The following is a 25,836-nucleotide window of genomic DNA, read 5'->3' on the forward strand; positions in this document are numbered from 1 at the left end:
GTATTATTACAATAGTACCATTTCACAATAGCTACAGATTCAACACGGGAGGAGACAGATACCGTGTCACTCCCGAGTCGGACTGCACAGCCATTCTCGGCGGTGCAGATAGACTCTTAAGAAGCTACACCATCGTCTCTCGAGATGGACGGCTGCCGACAATTTCACAATCCCCCACCCGTAACGATTCTGGGCCTTGATCATCAGCAGAAGCTAAGCCATTGGAGGAAAAGCCGGGGGAAACTGACAATGGATGGATCAGCGTGGCGGCCCCTGAGGCCAAGCTCAGCCACAACGTTGGGGACAGATGACTGGACTTGAACCCCCGACCCGACGCCACAGGAAGTGTGCAGCTCGCCCACGGCGCACCCTGGCCGTGGGCCAGCCCGTCTGTGTATTTTGCTTTTGGGTTGTTTGGCACTCTAACTCCATCCAGGTTTTTTGGTAAAATTTCCTTTTTATAATGAAAAAAGACCCTTTTTTTATTATCATGTTTGCCTCAAATTCCATGTCAGTCAATACCCACATTGCTGCTCCTGCCTGGTTTTGTTAAAGGGACCCTGGTGCCTGTTCGTGGAGGTTTGTGTTTGTGCTTATTGCTACGGTTACTGTCTGCTTCGGGCCTCGCCAAAGCTACGGAATATGTTGTTTTGTCCGGTTTTTTTTTGAAGGAAAATACATCATGAATTCATGCTGACATTTACAAATAAATGTAGGATGAAAGGGCCTTCTTATTTTATCGTATTTTCAAGTATCTGTGCAGCTCCCTCTAATCTCTCTGCAAGCATTTAATTGGCCACAGATTAAAAAGGGGACTCCAGTTAGTCTACATGCAGATGTCACTGCGGTCATTACGGTAATTTCCCCTTCCCCTGGGGCTGGCTTCGGCCTGGGAAGCTAATTAAGCCACAGAAGAGTTGGCAGGACTGACGTGGAGAGGACTCAGCTTGTCTTAATTAGCTCACACCGGCTTCATCGCGCCTTGGCCGTCACCGCAGCTGGAGAAGGCTGGGTTGTGGGTGGTCACTGGGCGCGTCACTGATACTAACTGCTGCGCCTGTCTGTTAACGAGACATGGCATCAGTCAGGGCGGGGGCCCAAGAGGGCAACGTGGGCTGCGGGGGAGGCTGCATCCTGCCAGCCCAGCAGGGCCAGAGCCTAGACGTGCGCAGAGGTCGGCGGCCACGGGCCGCGTCCCGTGGGCTGAGAACACCAGGAGGCCCGCTGCCCCCAGCCAGCCTCCCGCTGCTCCCCTGGAAGTGGGACGTCTTGGGTTCTGCGGGAGCTGCTGCCGCTCCTGCACTTCAGACCTCACCCGATGGAAACGCGCGGCCTGCTGACTGGGGTTCGCAGCACTGGACTGGCTGTCACTGGGAGAGGGTAGCCGTCACTGTGAGAGAGTAGGTCCCAGAGGTTCTCCCCCCAGGAAAAACGTGTGACTTCCTGTGAGGGTGGATGTCGGCCAGGGCTGTTGTGGCGATCTCTTCGCCTTTGAACAATGCGCTCTGAACTGCGTGGGTCCACTTTTAGGCAGGCTTTTTCAATAGACTGTGAATGTATTTTCCCTTCCAGATGATTTTCTTAGCATTTTTTTTCTCTAACTTTATTGTAAGAACACAGTCTATACTCCATGTAATATACAAAAATATATGGCAATCAATTTTATGTTATCAGTAAGGCTTTTGGTGCACAGCAGCCAATTAGTAGTTAAGTTCTGGGGAAGTCAAAACTTATACCCAAATTTTCAACTGTGTGTGTGGGTCAGCGCCCCTAACCCCCATGCTGTTTAAGGGTCAACTGTACAGTATATACAAATACAATCATTATGTTAAACACCTGAAACTAATAAAATGCCCTGGCTGGCGTGGCTCAGTGGATTAAGCACCAGCCTGTGAACCGAAAGGTCGCCTGTTCGATTCCTGGTCAGGGCACAGGCCTGGATTCCAGGCCAGGCCCCCAGCTGGGGGCGTGCAAGAGGCAACCGATGGATGTTTCTCAAGTCCGTTCTCTCCCTCTCTTTCTCCCTCCCTTCCCCTCTCTAAAACAAAACAAAACAAAACAAACTCCCCCAAATAGAATGCTCTAAGTCAATTATATCTCAATAAAAAAGAAATAAATCCTCTAGTACAGTCATCAGAGCACACCTCATGTTTCGTCTTTTTCTCGAGACCGGGCTCCTTCGTGTGCCTCTCCGGTTCCGTGTCTGAGCCTTCCTCTCTCTCGCAGACTAAAGCCACTGACAGCACACATTGGTTCTATCACTAATACACAATGACAAACTCAGGACACGGCTGTGTCTGACAGTTCTCGCAGGCCACCCCTGTTGTGACCAGGGTGGGCAATCCACAGACACCTGCTCATTCCTTGTCTCAGCCCTGCTTCATCCACGCGCGCTTTGTCCAGAAGCGCTTTGTCTGCAGATGTCCCTCTGCATGTGCAGTTTCTGGATGAGACAACGTTTCATTTTAATGACCTTAGTTAGTCTCTGGACAACCCTGTAAGCCGACAAAGCAGGTGTCTGCGCCCGCTTCCTGGGGAGGGGAGGGAAGCCGCGGGAAGCTCAGACGTGTGGGAGGAGATGGCATCTCGTGGGGCAGCTCGGTGCCCCGCGTCCTCGTACACTGTTCTTCCCCCCAAACCGCAGTGGTGCTGGGAAACGTTTAAGAAATATTTCACACACCTTGGAAGTCATACAAAAGGATGACTCCAGGTCCGGTACGTGATTTCACGGGCCCAGCCAAGGATCTCTTTCTTCTGTACAACAGCAGTTCTCAAACAGTTAGGTCTCAGGATCCCTTCCACCCTCAAAATTACTGAGGACTCCCAAGAACTTTTGTTTATATGTGTTATATTGGACAATATTCGCCTTATTTGAAATTAAAACTGAAAACCTTTAAAACATTTACATATTAACTAATTTAAAAATAATGGTAAGCCTATTATAGGTAAACATAAACAACATATTTTTAGTAAAAATTACTATTTTCTAAAAACAAAATTGGTGGGAAGAATGGCATTGTTTTTCATTTTTGTGAATCACCTTAATATCTGATTTAAAGGAAGAAAATTGGATTCTCGTGTTTGCTTCTGCACTCAGTCTCCTGCAATAGGCTGCTTGGTTAAAAAGTTCATCAATAAAATTCAGCCCACACAGATATGTAGTTGGTAAGGGGAGGAGTATTTCGTAACCTTTCAGATGCTAGACAAAAATTCTAAAATTTATTAAAAAAAGATCAGTAGGAAAGTGGAATCTGGAACTATACCAATGAACTCTTTGCAGGCTTTCCCCTTAGGATCCATTGCTCTGCCTGGCACTTGAATTTAACTTTCCTCCATGTGGGGCACGCCCCCAAAGACATCCTCCTCCTATGGCCCCCCAACCTGGGAGGGCCCTGGAGAGATACTGAGACAGGAGAGGGAGAGAGATGCCACGTGCTGGCCTTGAGGATGGGAGGACTTCCGTGAGCCAAGGAAGGTGGGGCCTGGAGAGGCTGGGAAGCAGAAGAAACCATACTCTCCCCGGGAGCCTCCAGGGGGGAACGCAGCCCAGGGCAGCACCCCGATCTTAGCCCCAGGAGGCTCGGGTCAGACCTCGGACCCACAGAACTGCAAGCTAACGGGGTGGTGTTGCTTTAACCGAGTCCGTGGGTGGCTGCTGGAGCGCAGGGGGCAATGCCTGCAGCAGGTGTGACTCGCACGTAAGGAACGGGCCCTTTGGGAAGGGACGGTTCGCCGAACGACCCGCAGTCTCCCAGCGGTGACATGTCTCACTCTGTGGCACCAACAGCTCACCTTCTCTAACGTCCCACTGACCTCGTCTGAAATCCACACGTTGGGAAGCTTTCGAGGACCCGTGACGTGGCTGACACCAGCTTTCCAAAAGTTTCACTTGGAAATTCTGACTTTATCAATGGCGACAAATAGAGTAGGTTGTTTTTCTTGAGGTGACAGACTGAGTTCATTCACTTTTTTGAAAAGGCGTCTTCTACAGGACGGAAATCCTGTCTGTCCCCCTCCCTGCACCGCCCCCCCCCGTGCTTTGCAGGTGCCACGGGGGCTGCTGCAGCGCCGTGTCATCTCCCGGGACACTGAACACCCGTGTGCGCGGGCTCACGCTCTGACAAGGGCAGTGCTCCCTACATCCTCGCCAAGGACGCCGGGGCGTGAACCGAGTTTTCTTGAATTTTTAGTTTAAGTTTCATTTAGTTAAAATTTTATTTCATGAAGTAGCTTTTTATTTAACATTAAAATGATTTTTGAAATAGCTTAGCATGGACTCAAACTGACCCTCAGGCCAGGGTTCGTATTTCAGCAGCACCGACACTTGGGGCCGATAACCCTTCCCCGCGCCCGCCCGCAGCGGTCGGTGGGGGTGGGGCTGTCCCGGCGCCGCCACGTGGAGCCGCACCGCCGGCTTCTCCCCGCCCGGCGCCAGGAGCGCCCCGCAGTTACGACCACCCAAGGGCCTTCAGACATCGCAGAGGTGCCCCGAGGAGCGAGGCCGCCCCGGCGGAGAGCCAGCGCTCTAGATCTTCCGGCTGCGGGCGCCCCAGCACCGCCCGCGCCCCGGTTCCGAAGCCAGCGCGGCCCGGGGGCCGTTGACCCGGACGCGGGCAGCGCGCTCCCGAGGGTTTGGCTCTCACGCGTCCGAAGTCGTTTTGCAAACCTGTGAGCTCGTTTGTGAGTTAACGTGCAAACGCCGTCATCGTAAGTGATCACAGAGCGTCTATTTCCTGCCCGTGCCCGCGGGAGACGTGCTTGGAGTGTGCTTCACTGAACCCTTAGAGCTGAAGAGAACGTATTACACTTGCGGAGAGTGTGGACGAGGAGGAGGAGAGGCCTACTTAGAAGGGCAATACATAAAAATAAAACAAAAAGCAGGGCCCCAGCGGCCATTTGCAAACCGCACACCCGCAGACCGCAGCCCTGCCGCCGGCTCCCGGGTCTGCCAGCTGGGCCCTTATAGAGAGTTCCTAGACTAGGTCCACCAATAGAACTGAGGCTTTCCGGAGCGGCAGGCGCTCTGACCAATAAGAGCGGCCCCATTCTGGCCAATCAGAGGCCCTCTGGCTGGGGGCGCTCACTTTCCACCGAAGACTGCGTTTTTCGGGAGCTGAGTCAAGGCAGCCGGCTGGGAGCAGAGGGGAGCTGCCCCACCGAAGAGGGGCCTGGCCGCAGGGCAGCCTCGCGACCGTGACCTCCTCCCAGCCGCCCCCGCGCCGAGGCCCCGCCTCCCACGTCCGCTGCGCCCCGAGGCCCCGCCCCTGGCGTGAGGGCGGCGGCGCGGGCCGTTGGCTTGGCTTCGGCGGTTGTCTTGGAGAAGCAAGATGGCGGCGACAGCTGCCCCGGTGGCGGCAGAAGAGGACACGGAGCTGCGGGATCTGCTGGTGCAGACGCTGGAGAACAGCGGCGTCCTGAACCGCATCAAGGTGGGGCGGGAGGCCGGCGGCCTGGCGGAAGGGACGCCGGCCGGGCCCGCGGGCCGCGGGGCCTGGGTGGACGGCGGGCACCACAACGGGCCGGGGGCTGCCCGGGCGGGGGCGGCGCTCAGGGTCCCTGCGGGCCGCTGGGGTCCGCGGGCTGCCGGGGGCGCGGGCGGCGGCATGCTCTCGGAACCGGCTTCTAGACGCCCTGGGGCCGGCGGGCGCGATCGCGGGGCCGGGGACGCCGAGGACGCCCGGCCGCGGTCTGGCCGCCGCACCTGCCCGCCGCGCTGCGGTCCTGCGGGTGTGCGGGCCGGGCCCCGCTGCCGCGGGCGGCGCGCGTGGAGCCTGCGTCTGCGCCTCCCGTGTCCGAGAGCCGTCTGGAGCAGCTCCCGTTCCCTTGCCCCTTTCTGTTTTCAAGGCCGAGCTCCGAGCAGCGGTGTTTTTGGCCCTCGAGGAGCAAGAGAAGATAGAGGTAGGGAATCTGCGCGTTTTCACGTGACCGTGCCCACCGAGGCTGGGTTTCCGGTGACTTAAAAACCATTCTGAAGTGCTCCTCTCTGTAGCGCACAGGCCGGGATAATTTCGTACTGTTAAGGATTGCGTTCCTTTATTATAGGAAGAGGGTCAGAATTATTCTTTCTGTGCACATTTCGGGGTTTTGGAGCGGTCGGAGGCCAGTACTAAGTCTCGATGATCATGAATCCCTTTCTGCAGGGGACTCTGAAACGCAGGTCGTAGGACTTGTCTGGAGAAGTGGCTCCGCGGCCCGCGGTTTCTGCAGGGTCCCTCGGGACCTTGAACGCTACTCTGATGCCCGTTGCGACCCCCGCGGTGTGCGGGCGTGGAGCGCGCGCCTCTCCCAGAACTGTCAGAGCACCCCCTTGTTCTGAAACCACGCAGTCTTTCTTACCGTCCCAAGGCCACTTCTCTGCGTTTAAGTGTATTTAGGTTTTTGTCTCTGCCCCAAGCCCCGCCGCCATCCGGAGTGAGTGTCCTGAAACTTGTCCACTACCATCACCCGTCATCAGGGTCCCGTCTCCTCTGCCGCCGCGTGTATGAGACCCGGACGCCGCCATGGAGCCCTTCGCCGGCCTTGGCTCTTCTGTGCGTCCAGCTCCCGTCCCCTCTTGGCTGCCTCTGGTCCAGACCCCGTGGTCCGTACTTAAGAGCCTCGCCTGAAAGCCTTGCTTGGTCTGGGAAAACGTCACAGTGTCACTGACGTCAGCAACCTAACTCCCCGGCTCTTCTGTGCGGGACGCGCACCGGAGCAGAGCCGCCCTGCCGCTGGGTCGCTGTCGGCACTGAGCGGCGGTCACCACGCCAGCCTGCCCTTCCGCCTCCTTCTTGACCGAGGGTCTTGTCTGTGTGGGGGGCGCAGAAGGGTCAGGTCCGCACGCTGTGTCCTTCCCCCCGACAGAGCCCCCTGCCTCCTACGCGCCCGTGTCTCCTGCCTCCCGCGCCCGAGGACGGGGCTCTGCGGGGGACCGGCGCGGTGGCCTGCTCTGGGGGCCTTTGGGCGCTATCGCTCCTCGCCAGTTGCTGCACCTCGGCCTCGGCCTCGCCGGGGGCTCGTCTCTGGAGCGCGGAAGCGGGTCCCCCGGGCTCGCGATCTGCCCGCAGTACCGCTCTGTTCGGCAAGGAGGTGCGTCTGACACTATCTTAGGTTCCAGGCCCCTGTGATCTGTGACCGTCCTTAAGTGCGCGGCTGCCGCACCGCAGTCGTTTCTGCCGAGGTCAGCAGCAGCCCCGGCTGCGTGCGTCTCAGTTCTTACCGGTCGCGGTTACTCCTCGTGGCACTTGCCATTCTCGGCTCTGCCTTCCTTCCCGAACGTCTTGGGCTCTTGACCACTGCTGGGGTTCTTCAGCAAGATCTTTTTCCAAGTCACCTCGCTGAGGTTCTCAGTGCTGTGTCCCATGGTTGTCCCTCTCTCCCAATGACCGAAGCCACGCCAGCAACTCCAGCCCTGTAGCTCTGACCCGCGTCGCCTTCCAGAGCTTCAGACCTGTGGGTCACCGGCCTGTCTCCTGATCCTGCTTACGGGGCCAGTTTGCAGCCAAGACAGACATCTGAGAGACCCTGCCCTCCTTTCCACGCCTGGTCTGTCCCTGAGGTGTCGGGGAGGCTCTCGGCTGAGTGATCGCTCGCCCAGATCACTTGGCCTCCTCGCCACCCGTTGCTGCTGCCCCTCCCCAGCCTCCGCGTCGCTCCTAGGTGGGCTGTTCGTGCTGCCTTCGACTTGGCCCCTCCATTTGTTCAGTATTTCAGGTGACTCAAGGTCTCAACATTTCCTATACTAGCTTCCTGAGGACCTTTGTGATCTTTACCCGCCTTGTCTTTTTTGAGTTTTTAAAAAACTTTATTAAGGTATAATTGACCTGTAATAAATTCAATATACTTAAATGTATAATTTGATACATTATAATGTATTTATGCATCCATGGAACAATCAAGAGACGCTCACAAGTTCCCTCAAGCCCCTCCATGCCCCTTTGTGATGTCCCCACCCCCAACCTGGGCAGCCCAAGTGGTGTTTGTTTGACTTTTAAACATACTTTTTTTAAAGATTGTATTTGTTTTTAGAGAGAAGGGAAGGGAGGGAGAAAGAGCAGGAGAGAAAGAAACCTCAATGTGTAGTTGCCTCTTGTGTGCTCCCAACTGTGGACCCAGCCCGCAACCCAGGCCTGTGCCCTGATTGGGAATCGAACCAGCAACCCTTTGGTTCACAGGCCGGCGCTCAATCCACTGAGCCCACCAGCCAGGGAAGCCCAAGTGTTTTTAACAGCTAGATAATTGGAATTGTACAATGCATACTCCCCCCCCCATCTGCCTGTATTCGTTTAGCATAACAAATTGAAGGTTCATTCATAGGGTCGTTTGTGTTAGTAGATTATTCCATTTGGTTCCTGTGCGGTATCCCATTGCATGGATTACGCAATTCTTTCAGTGCACCTGTTGGGGGGCCTTGGGGCTGTGGCCAGTTTTCAACTCTGATAACTAAGGCTGCTGTGAACCTCCCTGCGAGTTTGTTGCTTGGGTCTGTGCTGTCTTTGCTCTTGAGGAAACCCTAGGGGGGTAGATGAGATGGCAGGGGCGTTCTTAACTTTTAAACCCCCCAGGCTGCTTCCCAGAGTGGTCGCCCCGTTTTATATCAGCCACCGGGGAGGCCTGTGGCCGCGTGGCCAGCTTACAGAAGCTTTGCTGTGCCGGAAGTGTTTGCGGTTGTTCACATACGTGTCTAGTGACAAAAGTGAGCTGGCCTGCGCACTACATAGAGTCTGCTGGCCTGGGAATGGTACGTGTGTAACTGAAGTCCTGTCCATAGTAAGCATGTCGTAAGTGGGAGGTGAGATGACATCAGACTTTCTACAGCTGAAGTAATAGTTGTTTGTATGAGTAAACAATGCCATTCCACATGAGTATTTGAAGATCTGGCTTTTAAAGCAGATCAGTAAGCAATTTATAAAACACTTAAAAAATACAAATCATATATGATTTTGTTAACTTTGAGATATTAAGTAGTTCAAAACAGTAATCAATTGGTGTGGAATGGGGTTAACCATAATTTTATGGATGACAGTATTTTACTTATATCTTTGCCAAAAAGTCCTACTTTGATCCACATTTTGTAGTGTTCTTGTGATAAAGACATGACATAATATTTCATTTTTCTAACAGAATAAAACTCCTTTAGTCAATGAGAGCCTGAAGAAGTTTTTAACGACGAAAGATGGTAAGATGTTCCGCTTCTTCTTGTCTGTTTTATCTGTCCCTGAATTTTCAAACCTTGACTCCATTTGGGAGAAATCAGGAATTTCAGGTTATGTTTTGAAGTCTGTGATTCTTATGGGCCCTTCTTCTAAAGTCCTGTTTCCTTAGACAGCTGTTGAGCTGCTTTAAATACTGTTGGCCGTGGGAAATTGCTGGATGACACAGGTTTGCTCCAAGAGACAGGACACTCCAGCCCCTTTATGAAATGTCGCGTTGACTAATGGTCACTCCCAGGGTCAGGGCCCTGTGAACAAATGGGGAGACTGGGATTTTCATCACCTCATCGTACTAGTCAGAGGAGACTTGGTAGTTTGAGTGAGAGACTCCTCTCCCGGTGATTTCGTGTGTCCTGCTCCACGGGCCTGCTCACCACCTCTCTTTTGCTCTTTGCAGGCCGGCTGGTGGCCAGTCTGGTGGTGGAATTTCTTCAGTTCTTTAACCTTGACTTTACCTTGGCCGTTTTTCAACCTGAAACGAGCACAGTAAGAATGATGGTTTTCATCACCTTTGAGCCTTCGATACGCATGAGTTCATTATAAAATGAAAGCTAACACCTGACAACGTGTAGTGTCTGGCACGGAGGTGATTTTTGTGATACCTGTTCTTCTTCGACACCTTCTGAGCCATCAGCTGGCACCAGGGTCCCTGTGTCATTTAACTTGAAGGCAGTGTTGTTGTAAAGTTAATCTGTCGTGATGTTAGACTTGCCTGTTAATGTAGACGTGGAACGTAGAGGCTGGTCGAAGAAAACCATAATTTAAAAAAAAGGACTCTTGCATTTCCCACACGCGAAATTCCGCACAGAAGTCGGCTCGTGCTTGGCACGGGGCTGCGTGTCTTCATGTCGCATGTGCGCAGCTCCGTGCCCCCGTGGAGGGGAGGACTCACGCACAGGGTGGGTGTTGCGCACGCTCTCCCGCGCGGTGCGTGTGCGCTGGGAGGAGGCTGGGGGCTGGGGTGCGTGAGAGGCGGCCCGTGCTGTGTAAGTTTGAACAGTGGGCGCTTCACTCCTTAGAAAGTCTCTCTTTAGGGATCTTCACGTTCGGAAATGTTTTTCCTTAAACTCTGAAAGTAATCTTCTTACGTGTTTGTGCACTTAAAGCTTACTTTTCCCCCGTTTCTTCCCAGTTTCAAGGTCTGGAAGGCCGAGAGGGTTTAGCCCGGGACCTGGGCATCATGGAAGCAGAAGGCACGGCGGGGGGGCCGCTGCTGCTGGAGGTGGTCAGACGCTCGCAGCGGAAGGCGAAGGGCCCGGCCTGCGGGCAGGTGAGCGCTGGCGCCTCCCGGTTTCACCCGCCGGCCGCTGGGCGCAGCCGCGCACACGGGTGTGTACGGAGCGAATCGGGTTAAAGAGACAGCAAAGGGGAACGCTGAGCTTTATAAACGCACGTTTTAGTGAGACTCGGAGACGTGGCGCTCTGAGGCTGCTGCCGCCCCTGCTCTGTGGGCCGCCCCCGCCCCCCTGCGCCCTTCGGGCCCCACCTGGGTGCGACCGTCTCCAGTCCCTTCGCTTCCACGGCCCTCAACTCCTCACCGTGCAGTGGGGGTCGTGCAGGGGCCGGCTGGGGGCGTGGGGGGGCTGTGGTGAGGACCGAAGGCCCTAGAGCAGGGGACGCGCTGGGAACGGTGCTGAGCGTTCGGTGACCGCAGGGCTACTTGCCACCTGGTCACTGCGTGTGATTTTGTTACCATTACTGTTCGGATGAGTCCCCGAGTCCCGCCCAGTCCCTTTCCAGCTTTCAGACTCCTGCTGTGACACACCTCTCTGCCCCCCAGTTAACCCACGAGAGCATTGAAATCCTGTGTCTAAACCGTGACCTCGTTGTCTTTGCCTCTGACAAAATGAGAGCGGCATGAGACTCGGGTCCCCAGCTCTGTCCCTACTTCCACCCTTCTCTGTGGCTCTGCCCCTCCGGCTCCTTGGTGCCGGCCCCCCGAGGGGTCCTTCCGCTTGCCCCACGGTTCTGTGCAGACGCCGTGAGGCTGGGCTGGCCAGGCTGGAGAAGTGGGCAGAGAGCGGTGTCCACGGGAGGCCGAGGAGGCGGGCAGCACCAGGGGTGGGAGGAGCAGGTGTCTGCGGCGGGACAGGGACATTGGACAGGACCCAGGGCGGGGCGGTGGGGGAGGGGCTTCACCGGTGACTGAGTGAGGCGCTCAGCAGGTGATCAGGATCTAAGTGCTTTGCTTTTTTAAAATTAAAAGTAGGGGACAATCTAACAAGGGTGTTTACATTAATCAGGAAGAAATCAACATACCAGCAGAGGGAGTGGTTTTAAGTGCTAAAGCTCTGTTGAGGTGTAATTCTATTTGTTTTATTTTTAAGCGTTTTAATTGTAACCTGAATGTTTTAGGGTGCACTGGACCTGCCTGATGGACGCTCCCCACCACAGTCTCCCGGAGGGAGCGCAGGTGCGCACGTGGGTCCCAGCAAGGTGAGTGGGTCGGGCCGGGGCCAGCGGCCGAGGCCCTGCAGCGCCGCGTGCTCCCCGGTCTGGTTTTCGTGACACACGTGCTGTTGCGTTTCCCCGCAGTGCTTTTCTCCTTTGGAGGACGCGTTTATTTTAAAAAATTAACTAGTTCGCTTTATTGGTAGTTTTTTGAATTTTGTATCAGAGGAATTTGCTGCTAAATAAAGTTGTAGACTGGTTGGGCTCACGTGGTACTTTGAACCTCTTTTGCGTCCTTGAACAAGGAGGCTTACTTACTTTCCGTTGATAAATCCCTAACTTGGGAACGTTAGGCTCCGGGACAGAGAACCTCGTGTGGGACGTTGCAGGTGGGCGACGGGTTTGGAATTGTCAGTCACGAAGGGTTTCTACATTAATGAGCCGTCCTGAGGATTTATAAGGAAGTCTGTGCCAGGGCTGTGTTTGGCCGTGGTTGGCGGTAAAGGGGAGGCCTGCGGCTCCCGGGCTGCGGTGGGACGGAAGTACGTGGGGCGGGGCGCCTGAGCCAGCGGCCGGCACGGGGGGACGCGGGTCCTCGGGAGCAGGCGGGTCACCCGCCCGCGCCGCTGGCTCCTGCTGTCCCAGCAAATGCGCGCACGCTGCACAGTGTGGGGCTGACTTCTGACCCCCCGAGCCCTGAGGACACTCCAGGTGGGCCCTGGCGTAGCCTGGCAGGGGTGCACGCAGCACCTCTGGGAGAGGAGAGCTCGGGGGGTACTGGGCACAGCGGCCGGCGCGGAGCGGAGGGGCTCCTGGGGCCGGCGGGCCTTGTCGGCCCTTTTCACTGATTCAGTTGGGAAGTGAAAGGAGGCCGATGCTGTGCTTCTCACCAGGCAGAGACCATGCGCTTGGGTCTTGTTCCTGCGTCTGGGTCTGGGGCCTGGGCCTGCGGGGACGCGGGGAAGGGGACCGGGCCCCTGCGTGCTGTGCCCCCAAGGAGGGCCCGCGGCGAGGCCGCAGCACCCACGTGGCCGGCGACTGTGGGGCATTGACTTATTTATTTTTAAGGTGTTATTTATTGATCTTTAGAGGGAGGGGAAGGGAGGAAGAAAGGGAGAGAAACACCAATGTGTGGTTACCTCTCGTGCTCCCCCAACTGGGGACCTGGCCCACAAACCCAGGCATGAGTTCTGACTGGGATTTGAACCAGCAACCGTTTGGTTTGCAGGCCGGCGCTCAATCCACAGAGCCGCCCCAGCCAGGGCGCGCAAAGTATTAAACAAGAGTTGAACCTGTTGAGGAAGAGAGTTAAGACCAAAAAAGTGGGTTTTAAAAAGGAATGTAATTAATCAATATCTCAATGTTAAGAACTCTTCTAATAGGAATCCTTTTTGGTTTGGTTATGAATTAGTTTTTTTGTTAAGATTTATTCTTTGTGGTAAAATGTCATTTTATTCTCATGCTCAGATACCAAGGTATAAAGGCCAAGGTAAGAAGAAGACACGCGGGCAGAAGTCTGGTGCCAAGGTAACACGCGTGAGGGCCGAGGAACACAGCCCCCTGCGGGAGCCCCCCCGGCGGCCCTCCCAGACTCGGGGCCTGTTGGCCGAGGGCTGCCTCTTCTTCTGAAGTGTGACTTTTATCTGTAGTCAGAACCTGACAAAGTCATGGTGGCCTAAAACAAAAAATAACTTCCAGCTTTTATCCAGGGGAAAATCATACTGTTATATTCTTAGAACACACTGTCAGTGTTAGTTTGAGGAGTCCTTGGTTTTTGGCCGTGAAAAAGTTGAAAGTACTTATATTTTGGACGGATGGTTGTGTACGTATTCTTAACATTATGATTTTAATCTCAGATCAGTAGAGCATCATGCTCCTTTTTGACATGTCCTAGTCGGTCAATTAAAGGCCGGATGGTTTCCTTCAGGACAGTTTTGGGTTCAGCAGCTGGGAAACCATTGCCTGTGATTAGCCCTCGTGGCCCGGCTCCTGTGGCCCGGCTCCCGTGGCCCGGCTCCCGTGGCCCGGCTCCCGTGGCCCGGCTCCCGTGGCCCGGCTCCCGTGGCGCGGCGGGGACCCGTGGGGAGCAGTGCATGTGCTGCAGTGACCGGTGCTGTGTCTGCTGTTGTTTGCTCCCCAGAGATCACAATCCAGTAGACTGACTCCTTTTAAAATTTAAATATTAGCGGTCTTAGACGCATCTTAACCAGCCAGTTCTTACACTTGTTTAGAACAAGATAAAGGGATTTAACTTTTAATTCTGTGAAGTTCGTTAGTCCTGTTGAACCTGCTCGTTTACTACCGAGTATTGAGGACCTCCAAAATTAACGGGCTTTTCAGCCCGTGTCTGCTGTGTTAGCTGCCATCCAGTCTGTTGGTTTCCATGGTGACTTCCTATCATCGTATTTGTTTACGTTGCTTTTTCTGCCTTGCATGTGAGACGGTGCTCTAAAACGCTCCTTGGCAGGTGCCTTGGCGCAGTTACACAGCGCAAGCCATTGTGTTCGTCCTCTGGGCGCGCCGTTCTGTGTGGTCTAGCCTGGGAGGCGAGAGGCGCGCCTTAAGAAAGATAATGAAGGAGGCAGAACAGCATATTTTAAGAGATGCTTTTCATCAGTTTGATGGACTGTTTTAGAAAGTTAAGAGCATGTTGCACAGCATTAAGTTTTTATAATCTTGCTGGTGTCCTGAGTTTTAAAGAGGTTCCGTCACTTGGAAGAAGTGCTGCACAGAAGCCGAGCACCTGGAGACATGTCCTCCCCTGGGGTCGTGGAGCGGCGTGGCGGCCCCCGACCTCATTTTAGGGCAGGGCCGCGGGGTCTTAGCTCCTGGGCTCTAGATCCCTCCTCAGTCACTGGGAACCCTGCCCCCTGCTTCCCTGACCTTGTCTCAGGGCTGCATACGAGACGCCCGCAGCACCCAGCCCCGTTCTCAGCCTCGCAGAGAGCCGTGAGCTGCCGCCCCTCTGCCCAGACGCTTGCTCTGTGCCTGCGGCAGGCTCCCAGGGCCTTCACCCCCGGCCATCCCCCTCCCCCAACGCTGCCGGAGGTCACGGAGGCTGCGCTGCAGGCCTGCAGGGGGCATCGTCGCCCCAAGGGCCAGAGCAGTCCCTGCTCGGCAGATCCCTGCATGTGGCCCTGGGTGTTGCAGCCCACCCTGGGGGACTGAGGGGGACAGCAGGAGATCCCGGGGCACCCAGCTAGGCCTGGCGGGGTCTCGTTGCACAGGTGTTAATGGCTCGGTCAGAGACTGGGGGCTGTTTTCAGAGAAGCTAAATCCACGTCACAGAGGAGCTCAGAGGTCATTCATGTGCGCACAGACCCGATCTGTGCTTCCTCTTACCTGCCTGTCAGGACGCAGAGCAGAGTCGAAGGGTTCTGAACGGATTTAACGTGGGTGAGATAGAAGTTACATTTCTGGGTCTTGTTACTGTTTGAGTCAGATAAGGGGGGACGGGAGAGTTGGAAGGCGAGGTGGGTGGCTGGCGCGTGGGAGGGCGCTTCCTGAGTGAATCAGCAGTTTTGAACACGTGTTATGACCGCGTCACTGGGGACCATTGCGTGTAGCCGTCTGAATAAGGCATGAGACGTTAGAACAGACTTTTTGGTTGACTCCACTAACTTGGATTTTTACCACTGAGTTGGAGAAACAGTAAGATATTATGTTTTTGTTTTTGGTATTTAGAATAATGCTTTTTGTCATCACATTAAGTGTGACGTGTAAGGTCGGCCTTTTCATGGTCAGTTTCAGGCGGGTGTTTTCAAACGGGTGTATTGAGGTATTTTTTCTTCAAGTTCTTAAAAAAGGTCCATTTCTTAAATTCTTCTTTTCAAAATTCTTGGCTGAGCCCAGCTGTGTGTTGACTCAGGGAGTGATTGTGCTGCGGGGGTGTTTCAGCATCTCACGGACCCCTCGGGGTTTTCCCGGCAAGCCGGGCCTTGTCATTTCCTGCACAGACATGCACACACACACCCCCTACGTGTGTGAACACACGGTGAGCGGCAGATGCCCTGAGTGCATGAACACACATGGTGACCAGCACACACGCACACACCCTGTGTGTGTGGACACACAGTGAGCAGCACATGCATGCACACACCCTACATGCATGAACACACATGGTGGGCAGCATATGCATGCACACACCCTGCATGCATGAACACATGGTGAGCATCACACACACACCCTGCATGCGTTACCACGCACGGGGAGCAGCGTGCCTAGCACCTGGTACTTGCCAGCCTTCCTGGCCGTCCGTCCAGTCCTGGCGGCTTCACCCCGGAGACCTCCCACCAGGGCTCGTTGGCTGGGCCTGAGCTGCGGGAGGGGAGCGGCCGTGCGGGGGCCGCCGTCCAGTCTGCTTGCGAAGCCAGAGAGCCGGCTCCCCGGGCACCTGCAGGAGCAGAGGAACAGCGTTCCTCTAGGGCAGCGGTTCTCAACCTTCCTGATGCCGCGGCCCTGTGATGCAGTTCCTCGTGTTGTGGGGACCCCCACCCATAACTAAAGCACAGCGATTAATCACAAAAACAACATGTGATCATATGTGTGTTCTCCGATGGTCTTAGGCAACCCCTGTGAAAGGGTTCGACCCCCAAAGGGGTCGCGACCCACAGGTTGAGAACCGCTGCTCTAGAGAAACGGGAGTTTTCAGAAGGGGCCAAAATTATTGTGCTTCTGGAATTCCACGGCGTTTAGTTTACAGGTGAAGGAATTAAACCTTCAGGGGTGTGTGTGTGTGTTACAGGTGTAACTAAATTACTTCTCTAAATTTATTATTAAATTTATAAGTCTCGCTGGGGTCAGAAACCGCCTTGAGGGGCTTTGGGGCAGGGAGCTGGGGCGTCAAGGCATGGGCAGGAAGAGAATTTGTATGAACTTTTCTAAAACTTGGAGAACTTTCACTTTGATGTTTATTATGAGCAGTTTGGGTTAAGCGTTCAGTTTGGGAAAGGTTATTTTCTAGTTTCATAAGACACTGTAGTGGTAACGTAAGGTTTTGGCTAGTGGGAGATTAGTAATTTCATGCGGAACTTCTCTCTGTGATGCTGATTTTCTGTTAATCCAGAGATGATTGAAATTCTGCCTGTGCAAGGGCCCTAGCAGCAAGTTAAATACACGCTAAAGCTCCCTTAAACCGGACTGATTTGCCAGGAAGCGTACAGCCCTGAGTGCCGCCTGAGGGCCCGGAAGGACCTTTTACAAAGATGCGAAGCTTTGTGATAAGGACCCACGTTACAGGGAGTCACGTATTACAGACGCCTCTGCTGGTGCCCAGGAGGCCGCACGAAGGACCGCAAAGCCGGTGGCCTGGGCCACAGCAGCGCACCGTCTTGCGGGTCTGGGGTGGCAGCCGCGACGCGGGGCTCCGAGGGCCGCTGCGCCTGTGGGCTGGGCCTGCCCTCTGCAGGTGGCCGGCCTCCCTGGAGGGTCCCCGCTGCCACCCCTCCCCGCCCCCCCCACTGCTGCTCTCCTGTAGGGACACAGGGTGTGGGTTCGGGGCCTGTCCCACCCGAGTCCAGCCTCGGTGTGCTGCCTCTGTCGTGACCCTGTGGTGAGTGAGGGCCCGCCCTGAGGCACTGGAGTGAGGACTTCAGCCTGTCTTTCCTGGGGACACCCGTAACTGCGGCCGTGGAGGCCCCTGAGGTGGCCACGGGAGAGAACTGGAAGGCACTGTCCTGGGTTCTTTTCTTGTTGGTCCCACTTCTTTGCTGTGACCAGTCCTCAGCCTTAGCTATCGCTTCGTCCTGAGTCCTCGCCGTCGTTGGTCCGCAGCTGGGTGATAGCGCCCGGGGACCGTCCTCCGCCGTGAGAGCAGGTGGCGGGCAGGCCTGCTGCCCATCGGGGTGACGTGCGGCCGTCTGGGGGTGCAGACATGTGCGGGGGACGCTCCTCAGGTCTGGCGGGGCTCCTGTCTCCCCCTGCAGACCGGCTGCTCCATCCGTCTCCTCCTGGTGCGGGCTTTTTAGTAGTGAAAGTGGCGGGGGATTCATTCCGCGGCTAAGGTCGCTAACCCAGCCGGGGAGTGGTCTTTTTGGTAAAAAGGAAGCCATAGTTACACACTAGTGACACATTCCTGTGTGGTTTAGAAATTGGGGTTTGGACTAGTTTCAAAGCAGATGGGGTGACTTTACTCCACGGGCGAATGGAACTATAGTTTTAAAACCAACTAGTGACTCTTTGGAAAACACCTTGCGTTCCGCGTTAGACTGCGCGTTCCCTGGACCTTGCCTCCTAAAAGCAGCGTCTCCCCCAGCCGGTCAGAACCGACGTGGCGTGCAGTGTCGCAGCACCACGTGGCGGTTACGTGGCCACTGGATTCCCGTGACGACAGGCCTGTCTGTCGTACGGGCTGCGCCGCAGGCTCAGGGTCACGGTCGCCGGTGCGGCAGCAGCACTGGAAGGCTTTCTGTGAGCGCCAGCTGCTGTTGGCGTTGCTGCTGCGGCGCTTGTGCCTGCTGCTGTTTACGGCTGTTGCTGCGGGCGCATCTAAGGGCCGGCGGGTCGGGACGAAGGGGAGACTGAGGTTAGGCTGTGCGGGTCCGGGCTCCCGGGGACGGCCCAGCGCCGCTCTGTGCAGGCGCCACAGGTCCGTGGGGCCGGAGTGGAAAAGCGGGAGGCGGTCGTCCGTCCGTCCGGTCAGGTGCCTGGGACAGAGCCCCCTGTGTGCACGGACATTGGGGGCGGGGGCTGGGCAAGGGCACCGCTCTGCTGTTGGCATTGGGCTGGCGCTTTGGTGGCAGCAGGTTGTCACCTGAGAGACACGGATGGGAGAGGTGCCATCCTTCGCCTGGATGCTCTTGCGTGGCCCTGGCTCGTTTGCGTGAACTCAGCCCCCATCTCTGCGAGCGGTGCCTGCCTTTATTTAAGTTGCGAGTGATAACTGTGGTCTTTTGTGGGGCAGTGACACATAACAGTGAGAGAGCGTGGGAAAGCGTCTGATGAACGGGACGGGCATAGCAAAGGTGTTCCCGCTTATGGGGCGTGGAAAGGAACGGGATCAACCTGTTCCGTGGGCGTTTTCCCCCTTTAAGTTAGTGGTGCCCTGAAGCTTGGGCGGGTCTTGCACACGCCTAGTGCAGGACCCCCGCACTCACACACACATGTGCTCACACACAGAGGTTTGCGTATGCTCACAACGTTTTATGTTAGAAAGACTTTGTTAAAGTTTTATTTCACCAAGCAGACCTCTCTTTCCCTGTCTCGTTCTAGGCCAGCAGCGAAGCGAGTCGGAGCGATACAAGTCCCTCCTCGTCAGAGCCAAGGAGCAGGAGCGGCCTTCAGTTACTGGCCTGCGACACAAAGCTCGGGTCCTTCCTGAACAGCAGAAGCCTCGGCGCCCCAGACGAAGCTGGTCTCTGCCCACAGGACGGGGACACGGACGGCGATTCTTTCTTCGACGACCCCGTTCCCAAGCCCGAGAAAACGTACGGCTGGTGAGTCAGACTAGCATGGGGACGCGGGGCGGGGGCCGGCGGGCTGCTGGCGGCCGTCCCTGAGGCCTGTGTCTGGGGCACGGTGGCCTGCCTTTCTGGGCAGCGGAAGGGGCTTCGGACAGAGTCGCCGACGGGTGGACGAGGGCCAGCAGGCCCACAGCACAGGGAACTGTGGGAGGGTGCGCTGCCGCCCCCCGCCCCCAACCCCTTGTCCTGTGCAGGGTCTGCTCCCGCTGCGTCTGCTCCGGGCAGGCCCCTCTGACCTGTGCGCCCGTCCCTTGTCAGGAGAAGTGCGCCGGGCGAGCACCGAGGAAGCCTGCCCCCGCTCTCCGACGCGCCCCCCCTGAAGAGCGGACTCAGCTCCCTCGCCGGGGCCCCCTCGCTGGACGGCGCGGAAGGTGAGTGCCGGAGCCCCTGCGTCTGCTGGTCGGAACACGGGGGTGTGCCCTCAGACGGGTCACGCAGGGCGTGAGCTTTGCTTCAGTTTTCAGGAAAGTGTGTGTAAACCATAAAAGTAGTTTATAGATTTGCCGTGCGAGGCATTTCCTGTTAATATTGTGTTTTGTTCTTTTTATTTCTTTTTACTGTTGTCTGAATTCTGTTTTTTTCTAAACCATCGAAATACTTTCATGAAATTGACTGTTTAACTGCTTGTCATATGCCGCATACATTATAATTTTAAAACCATGTTTTCTTGGATATTTAGGTTGACTTGAGTAGGATTTAAATCAATTAACATTTAAGAGTTTGTTCTGTAGATAGTGTGATGCCAAGTGATCATCACAGATGTTAGACTGTGCTGCTGCCCTTGGGTTCAGACCTGACCGTCCCCCTGTGTGGCAGGGACAGACAGGTGCCCCACCGGGGTGACCGTCCCCCTGTGCAGAGGGACAGACAGGTGCCCCACCGGGGTGACTGAGCTGCTGCCCACATTCCCGTCTGCCGCTCCCCACAGGGGGATGCGACCCCGGGCCTCAGCGCCTGGCGGTGTGGAGAGGCACTCGCACGCTGCCCCATAGTGAGTGAGGGGTCACACAGGGGCGTCGTCTGTGATGGTCACCTAGGACGCAGCTCTGCCGGAGGCCACCGTGGGGCTCTGCTGCGCTCGCAGCACACAGTGCGGCCGTCAGGGGCGTCCCAGGCCCGTGCGACAGCCTATGGCTGCTCTTTGCTGCCTGGTGCACAGCCACGTCACACTCCCTTCCCCCTTTTTCCCGCGGTCATCGTCACCTTCGGGGAGGAAGCCGGGTGGCGCGGTCAGGTCTTGGTCAGCACCGAGTGGAGAGGATGGGCCGAGGGAGGGTGCTGAGCGTGGAGGGCTGAGGGAGGGCAGGGAGCGGTCGGTGTGTGCACGGGGCAGCGGTGGGACAGGTGGGCGCGGGGACCCCCGAGGGGCCGCAGCACTGAGGCTGGCGTGGCCGTGCCCGTGTGCTGTGTCCCGGGCTCCCACCAGGGCGGGTGCGCAGCGGCCTGATGGCCGTGTCCTGCATGGCGGGGGCAGCCGCTCCTCAGTTTGTCGTTTTCTTAGTTTTAGGTTGTGAAGCTTTAAAGCAGCCGTACCGTGGAAGCCAATGGACGTGTTGCAGAGATGCTTGTTCTCCTAACCGCTGACTTAACGCGAGTATTTTTTCTGTTCGCAGGTCAAAGGGCAAACACGGTGTTGAAAGATCTGAAGTTGGTCAGCGATAAAATTGGATCCCTCGGATTAGGTAACTGGATGCCTGCTGTCCGTGTTGGGGGCGGGGAGGTGCTTCTGTTTTAGAGCAAAACCTGAAACAACGCACGTCGTCGGTCCCCAGCGAGCACCGGGGAGCATGTGTGCTGGTGACGGTTGCCCGGCTCCTCCACCCGCCGGGCAGGCTGGCGGCGGCTAAACCTGGCGGGAAGTGGGGCGTTGAACAGGTTCTTGTAGGCCCTTCGGGGGGCGGAAGGGTTGGGGCACAGGGGTGTGAAAGCGGGGAGCAGGTCTCCTTCACTCACCCTGCCCTCGCTCCAGAGGGCCCCGGCTGGGAAGTGACACCCGAGCACTGTCCTGGGTGCTGGGAGCTCGTGGCCCAGGCCCTGGGACGGCGGTCTGATGGGGACAGTTCTGTGGCAGCACCAGGCGTGGGGCGCAGCTCTGCAGACGAGCTGCCGTGGTGGCCCCGGTGCCACTGTGGGTGCCCGGAGCCCGGCCTCAGCTCGTCCGCTCAGCCGGGCCGGTGGGGGAGGAGGGCCGCTGCGGCTTCTCCCTCGGCACCAGCCCCACGGAAGCGGACGGTGCAGCTGCTTCTCTGTGGGGTGTGCACTTGTGACGCAGCGTGAGGCTGTCCCGGTCCCAGTGCCGGTCCCACCGGGGGCTCCAGGGGCTCCAGGGACGCCTCACAGGCAGGTCGGCAGGGCGGGGGTGTCCGCAGCGCTCCGCCCTTGGAGGGCCGGCGTCTGAGGGGACAGCGCCTGCCCAGGGGTGTCCTGGGGGGCAGGGGCTCCGGTGGGAGGGTGGGGTCAGCCCCAGGTGTGGCCCTGGTTGTCAGGGATGGCAGGGAGCCGCCGCGGCCTCACCTGCTGAGCGGGGGGCGTGACCCCTGCCCCGCCGGGGAGGGCAGCGTCTGAGTCTGCGGGCGCACAGCCCGCGCCTGGTCACCGGCGGCTTCCCGTTCACCTGCCTTCGCAGCCGCCTGTGGCGGGGAGAGGTTCCCCGGGCTGCCGGGTTCTGTCCCGCGGGGACCAGGCCGCGTGGTCGTGCAGACTCGCTGGTTGTGGGCTGGCCATTGGGTGGGCCTGCTTCCTCCTGCTCGTTGTCTTCCCCGTGCGGGGCGGCCACATGTTCAGTCGGACGTTCTCCTCCCCTGCCCGTTGGGGTCTGCTCCCAGGGGGGCCCTGTGGACCGCCACCCCCGACAGCCGCCCTGCCGTGTTCTGGTCTGTGTGTCGTGCCTTTGCCGTGGAGCATCCCTGCGACTGCTCTGTCCTCTGTCCTCCTTGGTGCGGGAGGGGGTCTGCTGCCGTGACCTGGTGGGTGACGCGGCACAGGGGTCTGTGCTTCATGGCACTCTGCTTGCACCTGGCCACGCTGGGTTGGGCTGCTTGGTGGTCACACAGGCGACCAGCTGGATGCTTGGTCACTGAGCCAGAAATTAGTGTTCCGTGTCCATACGCACTTTATCCAGCTCTGTTTACTGGTGTTGCAACGGTACCGTTTGGTTTGTTTTTCCTTTCATTGTAAATACACGTTGTTGTCAGCATTTCAGTAACAGAGGCGAGTGGACCAGCCCAGGGCAGTGACGATGCCGGTGACAGTTGCCCGGCTCCGTTACGAAATGGTCTCATTTAAGGTCTTGCCCTGTGAGGTGGGTTTATCGCTCCCTGTTTGTGCAGATGGAGGACCGAGGCTGGGGAGGCTCCTAAGACCGCGTTGCGTGGGGGCTGGTGCGCCGGTAGGTGCCGTGCCCGTGGTCTCCCTGCAGGATGCTGGGACGCCGTTGCTGTGAAAGTGAACCTGCGCCCCCACAGGAGGGAGGAGCTCCCGCGGGGGCATTTGAGCCCGCTCGCCGGAGTTGAGGGGACCAGCGCAGGGCACAGGCACCCCCCGAGTCCAGAGCAGACAGGCACCGTGCACACAAGTGCGCACATCCGCCGCCGTGCGGGGAGGGCTGGACAGCGGATCCGATAGGCTTTGAGGGCCGGTGGGGTCTCCGTCTCATGGTCTTTGTTTTCTACAATCCTTGGAAAAGGGTGAAAGCCCTTGTTAGCGTGCAGGCCGCGGAAAGCCCCGCCGTGGCCGGCTGTGGCCGGTGGGCCGAGCTCACGCGGATCCCATCGTGCGCGTCCCCAGCAAGTCCGTGCCGCGGGGTGTCTCCCGGCACAGGCGTCCCGTGAGCGCTGGGTGGGGCTCCGTGAGCTGCCTGCACCCACACTGCAGCCCCCCCGCCCCGCCGTCTCAGCCGCGCACTCGCTTCTGCGCTGGCGTGCGCGCGGGGACAGTGGCAGGTTCTCGGTCGGCGCCCTCAGACGCTCCGGGGCCCCGCCGCCGCCTGGGGCTGGGGTTGTCCAGGCCACACGTGCAGGTGGGGGGAGCAGCCTGGGAGCCCGAGGCCGACTCTCCGCCGTGTCTGGGGCGCTCTGTGCGGCGCTGTGGCCGGGACCCCTGTCTGCGCTCCGGCATCTCCGCCGGGTCCCCGGCCCCCGCTGCGGCCGCGGGGGTGGTGGCGGCGGGCCTCGCTGTGCCTGCGGCGTCACCGCCCTCCCTCGCGCTTCCGCTTCACGGGCGTCCGCTCCTGCGGCGGCTGAGAGTCCGCGGGGCCTGGGCTCGGACCTCCCCCACTGCGCCCCGTCCCTGCCCACGCCCCGTTCCCGTGTCCACCCTGGGCAGCGGCGGTGGGGTCGCCGGGTGTCGCTGAGCGCTGGGGGGACAGCGGGGGCGGCACCCGGCTCCCCGGTCGGTGGCTCTCGGGGTGGGTCCCGCGCAAACGGCTCTGTCGGCCGCGCACTGGCTCCTGCGCTGTGTTCACGTGACGCCCGGGCGGCGCCGAAGCCTCCGCGCCGGGAACCAAGCAGGCGGGAGTCCCGTTCCGTCCCGATCCGGCTCGGCTGTCAGGACCGCCACGTGGTGAGCGCGCAGCGCGACCGGGCTCGGGAGTCCCTGGAATAGGAAACGGTATCGGCTGCGCTTTGTGATCGGACATGACGTTCGTGCCGCCCGCGCTCACATAATGGGGGGTGACGACGGCCTTTCCAGCCCGTGAGCCTTCCGTGGCCGCGCGGCGCTGTCCGGCAGTGCTTTGGGGGGCAGGGGGTGTGTTTGACGGGGGAAGCGCCCCGTGTTTACGTGAACGTGACCCGTGTCTCCCCGCGTCCCAGGGGCCGGAGAAGAGGACTACGCCGACGACTTCAACAGGTGAGGGAGCTGGCGCCCAGGACGTCGGGTCCAGGGGAGGAAAAGGTCACCCCAAATTACACGCCGGTCTCTGAAGCGCAGCCTTGACCCTGCGTTGGAACCCGGGGCTCAGGAAACGCGATAAGAACGAGGCAGAGACGCCGCGATGCGGTCCCGGAAACAGCGAGGTCCCCGCGGGATGGGGACCCTTCGCTCCTGGCCCCTCTGTGGGGACTGCCCGCACTCACCCTGAGGTGCGCCCTCGCTGACCAGGGTTCTGACCGAGGGACGTTTAAGTGTAAAGAGTCGGCTCCTGATCAGTGCGAGGCCGTGTTTGTTGTGGAGACGAGAAGTTTAAGGCGGAGGCTGAGAATGTCCTGTAAACACCCCCCCACCCCCCCTCGCAGATTTGTTTTCTGGCAGAGGGTTTCTTACAGAGTTTTACTGGAGAACGCAGCACGAGGGGGAGGGGCGAGGCCCCGGGTGGGCTGCTCAGGGCCCCAGTCACTGTCCCCAGGAGCCCGTTGTCCCCCGCTCAGGGTCCGGCCGTCCCGCGGCCCCTCCCCGGCTCTGCCCGGGCCCAGCGAGAGCCCGGTGCGGCCCGTGTTGCCGTCTCGCTGTGCCGCGGGAAGGGCTAAGCGCGGGGAAGGCTGAGAACGGGCCGTCCTGCCGCGTGTGCTCAGAGCCCTTCTCCCCCGCGGCAGCACCAGCCAGCGCTCCGAGAAGAGCGAGCTGAGCATCGGCGAGGAGGTCGAGGAGGCTCTCTCCGCGGCGCTGGACGACGCCGACGCCAGCGACAAGGTGCGGCGCTGCCGGGGCCCTGGGCGCTCCCGGGACTCAGACCCGTAGGGACCAGTGACGGCTGTGCCGCTGGTGACAGTGCCCCGGCCGGAGGCTGGACGGGCTGTCTTCGCTGAGGGTGGGGGGCAGGTTTCCATGCTTTTCGCGCTGGTGACTGCTCCGGCGTCCCTGAGCACCCCCGCCGTGGGGCTCCGCGGCCACAGGGGCCAGGAGGGGTCGTTTCCCGGGGCCGCGGGGGCAGGAGGCGCAGCCGCGCTGCGTGCAGGGTCGGGGCTCTGCACAGGCCGGTGGGGCGTCTGCTGGATCCGCGCCAGGTCAGGGGGGGCAGGATGCGCCCCGGTGTGCGGGGGCTGGGGGTGGAGCCCGGGGCTCGGCTGCAGAAAGCGGTGCCGTCTCCAGGAGCCTGCGCTCAGGTGTGGCCGCCGGGGAGCCGTCCTTCCCTGGGGGGACGCCTTCTCAGTGCGCGTGACCTGCGAGGGACCCTCGTGCAGGGGGCGGGGGCCTCGAGGGAGTCTTGGGGGGGAAGCGGCGCGGCTGAGCGAGCAGGCGGGGCTGGCACCCTCCCGCTCCTGCGCCCGTTCCTCAGGCTGCAGCCGGCCTGCGGTGGGTCCCAAAGTTCAAAGTGGGGGGAGAGGGGAGGGCCGGGCTGGGGCGGACGGAGCCCTGGGGGGTGGGGGGGGTGGGAGGTAGGCTTTGAGTACGAAGGTGTTTCGGAAACACTTAAGGCCCTCTTTGCTTACGCTGGTCTGTCTTGTTCCCACCACAAGCTCGATGACCTGACCCAGGACCTGAGCGTGTCCCAGCTCAGCGATGTCGCCGATTACCTGGAAGACGTGGCGTACACCTGAGAGGAGGAGGTGCTGCATCCGCGGAGGACGGGGGCTCTGCCGGGTTCCTTGTTTTCAGACAATCGCTTTGCTGGAATGGCTGCTCTCTGTTGGTGCCTTGTGTTTCAGAAAGACGGCAGATATTTTTAAAACTTTTCATTGTACTAAACAAGATACTTCCTATTGAGCCCACGTGGGGAAGATTGAATAGTCTTCATTTGGTTTACCTACGCATTTCACTGTGGAAATTAATTACTCTGATTCACAGCCGGGAGTGAGCTCGTGAACACAGCGGGGTCAGCAGCCAGGTGCCATGGGGTTGGGACAGCGGCAGGTGCC

General features: G+C 58.4%; 1 protein-coding gene across 3 annotated transcripts; it reads left to right on the forward strand.

The window, feature by feature from the left end:
* The first annotated feature begins 5,082 nt into the window (after nucleotides 1–5,082).
* Nucleotides 5,083–25,562, forward strand: CEP43 (centrosomal protein 43). 3 transcript variants are annotated; one of them, XM_090280080.1, is made up of 13 exons: nucleotides 5,083–5,429; nucleotides 5,845–5,898; nucleotides 9,103–9,157; nucleotides 9,589–9,677; nucleotides 10,324–10,461; nucleotides 11,547–11,627; nucleotides 13,050–13,109; nucleotides 18,792–19,015; nucleotides 19,301–19,413; nucleotides 20,656–20,724; nucleotides 23,854–23,890; nucleotides 24,574–24,670; nucleotides 25,438–25,562. In XM_090280080.1, exons 1-13 carry the CDS (start codon nucleotides 5,328–5,330, stop codon nucleotides 25,516–25,518), a joined length of 1,200 nt encoding a protein of 399 aa, XP_090136206.1. In that variant the 5' UTR covers nucleotides 5,083–5,327; the 3' UTR covers nucleotides 25,519–25,562. The 3 variants fall into 3 exon arrangements, with proteins under 3 accessions (XP_090136206.1, XP_090136204.1, XP_090136205.1); XM_090280078.1 differs by lacking the exon at nucleotides 5,845–5,898; XM_090280079.1 differs by lacking the exons at nucleotides 5,845–5,898; nucleotides 13,050–13,109 and having other exon boundaries at nucleotides 5,085–5,429.
* Nucleotides 25,563–25,836: the final 274 nt, after the last annotated feature.

This window comes from Furipterus horrens, unplaced genomic scaffold (assembly GCF_987537825.1).
Source record: "Furipterus horrens unplaced genomic scaffold, mFurHor1.1.pri manual_scaffold_6, whole genome shotgun sequence".
Taxonomy (NCBI): domain Eukaryota; kingdom Metazoa; phylum Chordata; class Mammalia; order Chiroptera; family Furipteridae; genus Furipterus; species Furipterus horrens.

Bases quoted from the DNA above. Each gene is read 5' to 3' on its own strand.
- CEP43 (XM_090280080.1), top strand. From the start codon at position 5,328: ATGGCGGCGACAGCTGCCCCGGTGGCGGCAGAAGAGGACACGGAGCTG. The intron at 10,462-11,546 runs GTGAGCGCTGGC...TGAATGTTTTAG, and splicing joins AGGGCCCGGCCTGCGGGCAG to GGTGCACTGGACCTGCCTGA. The intron at 20,725-23,853 runs GTAACTGGATGC...CCCGCGTCCCAG, and splicing joins AATTGGATCCCTCGGATTAG to GGGCCGGAGAAGAGGACTAC.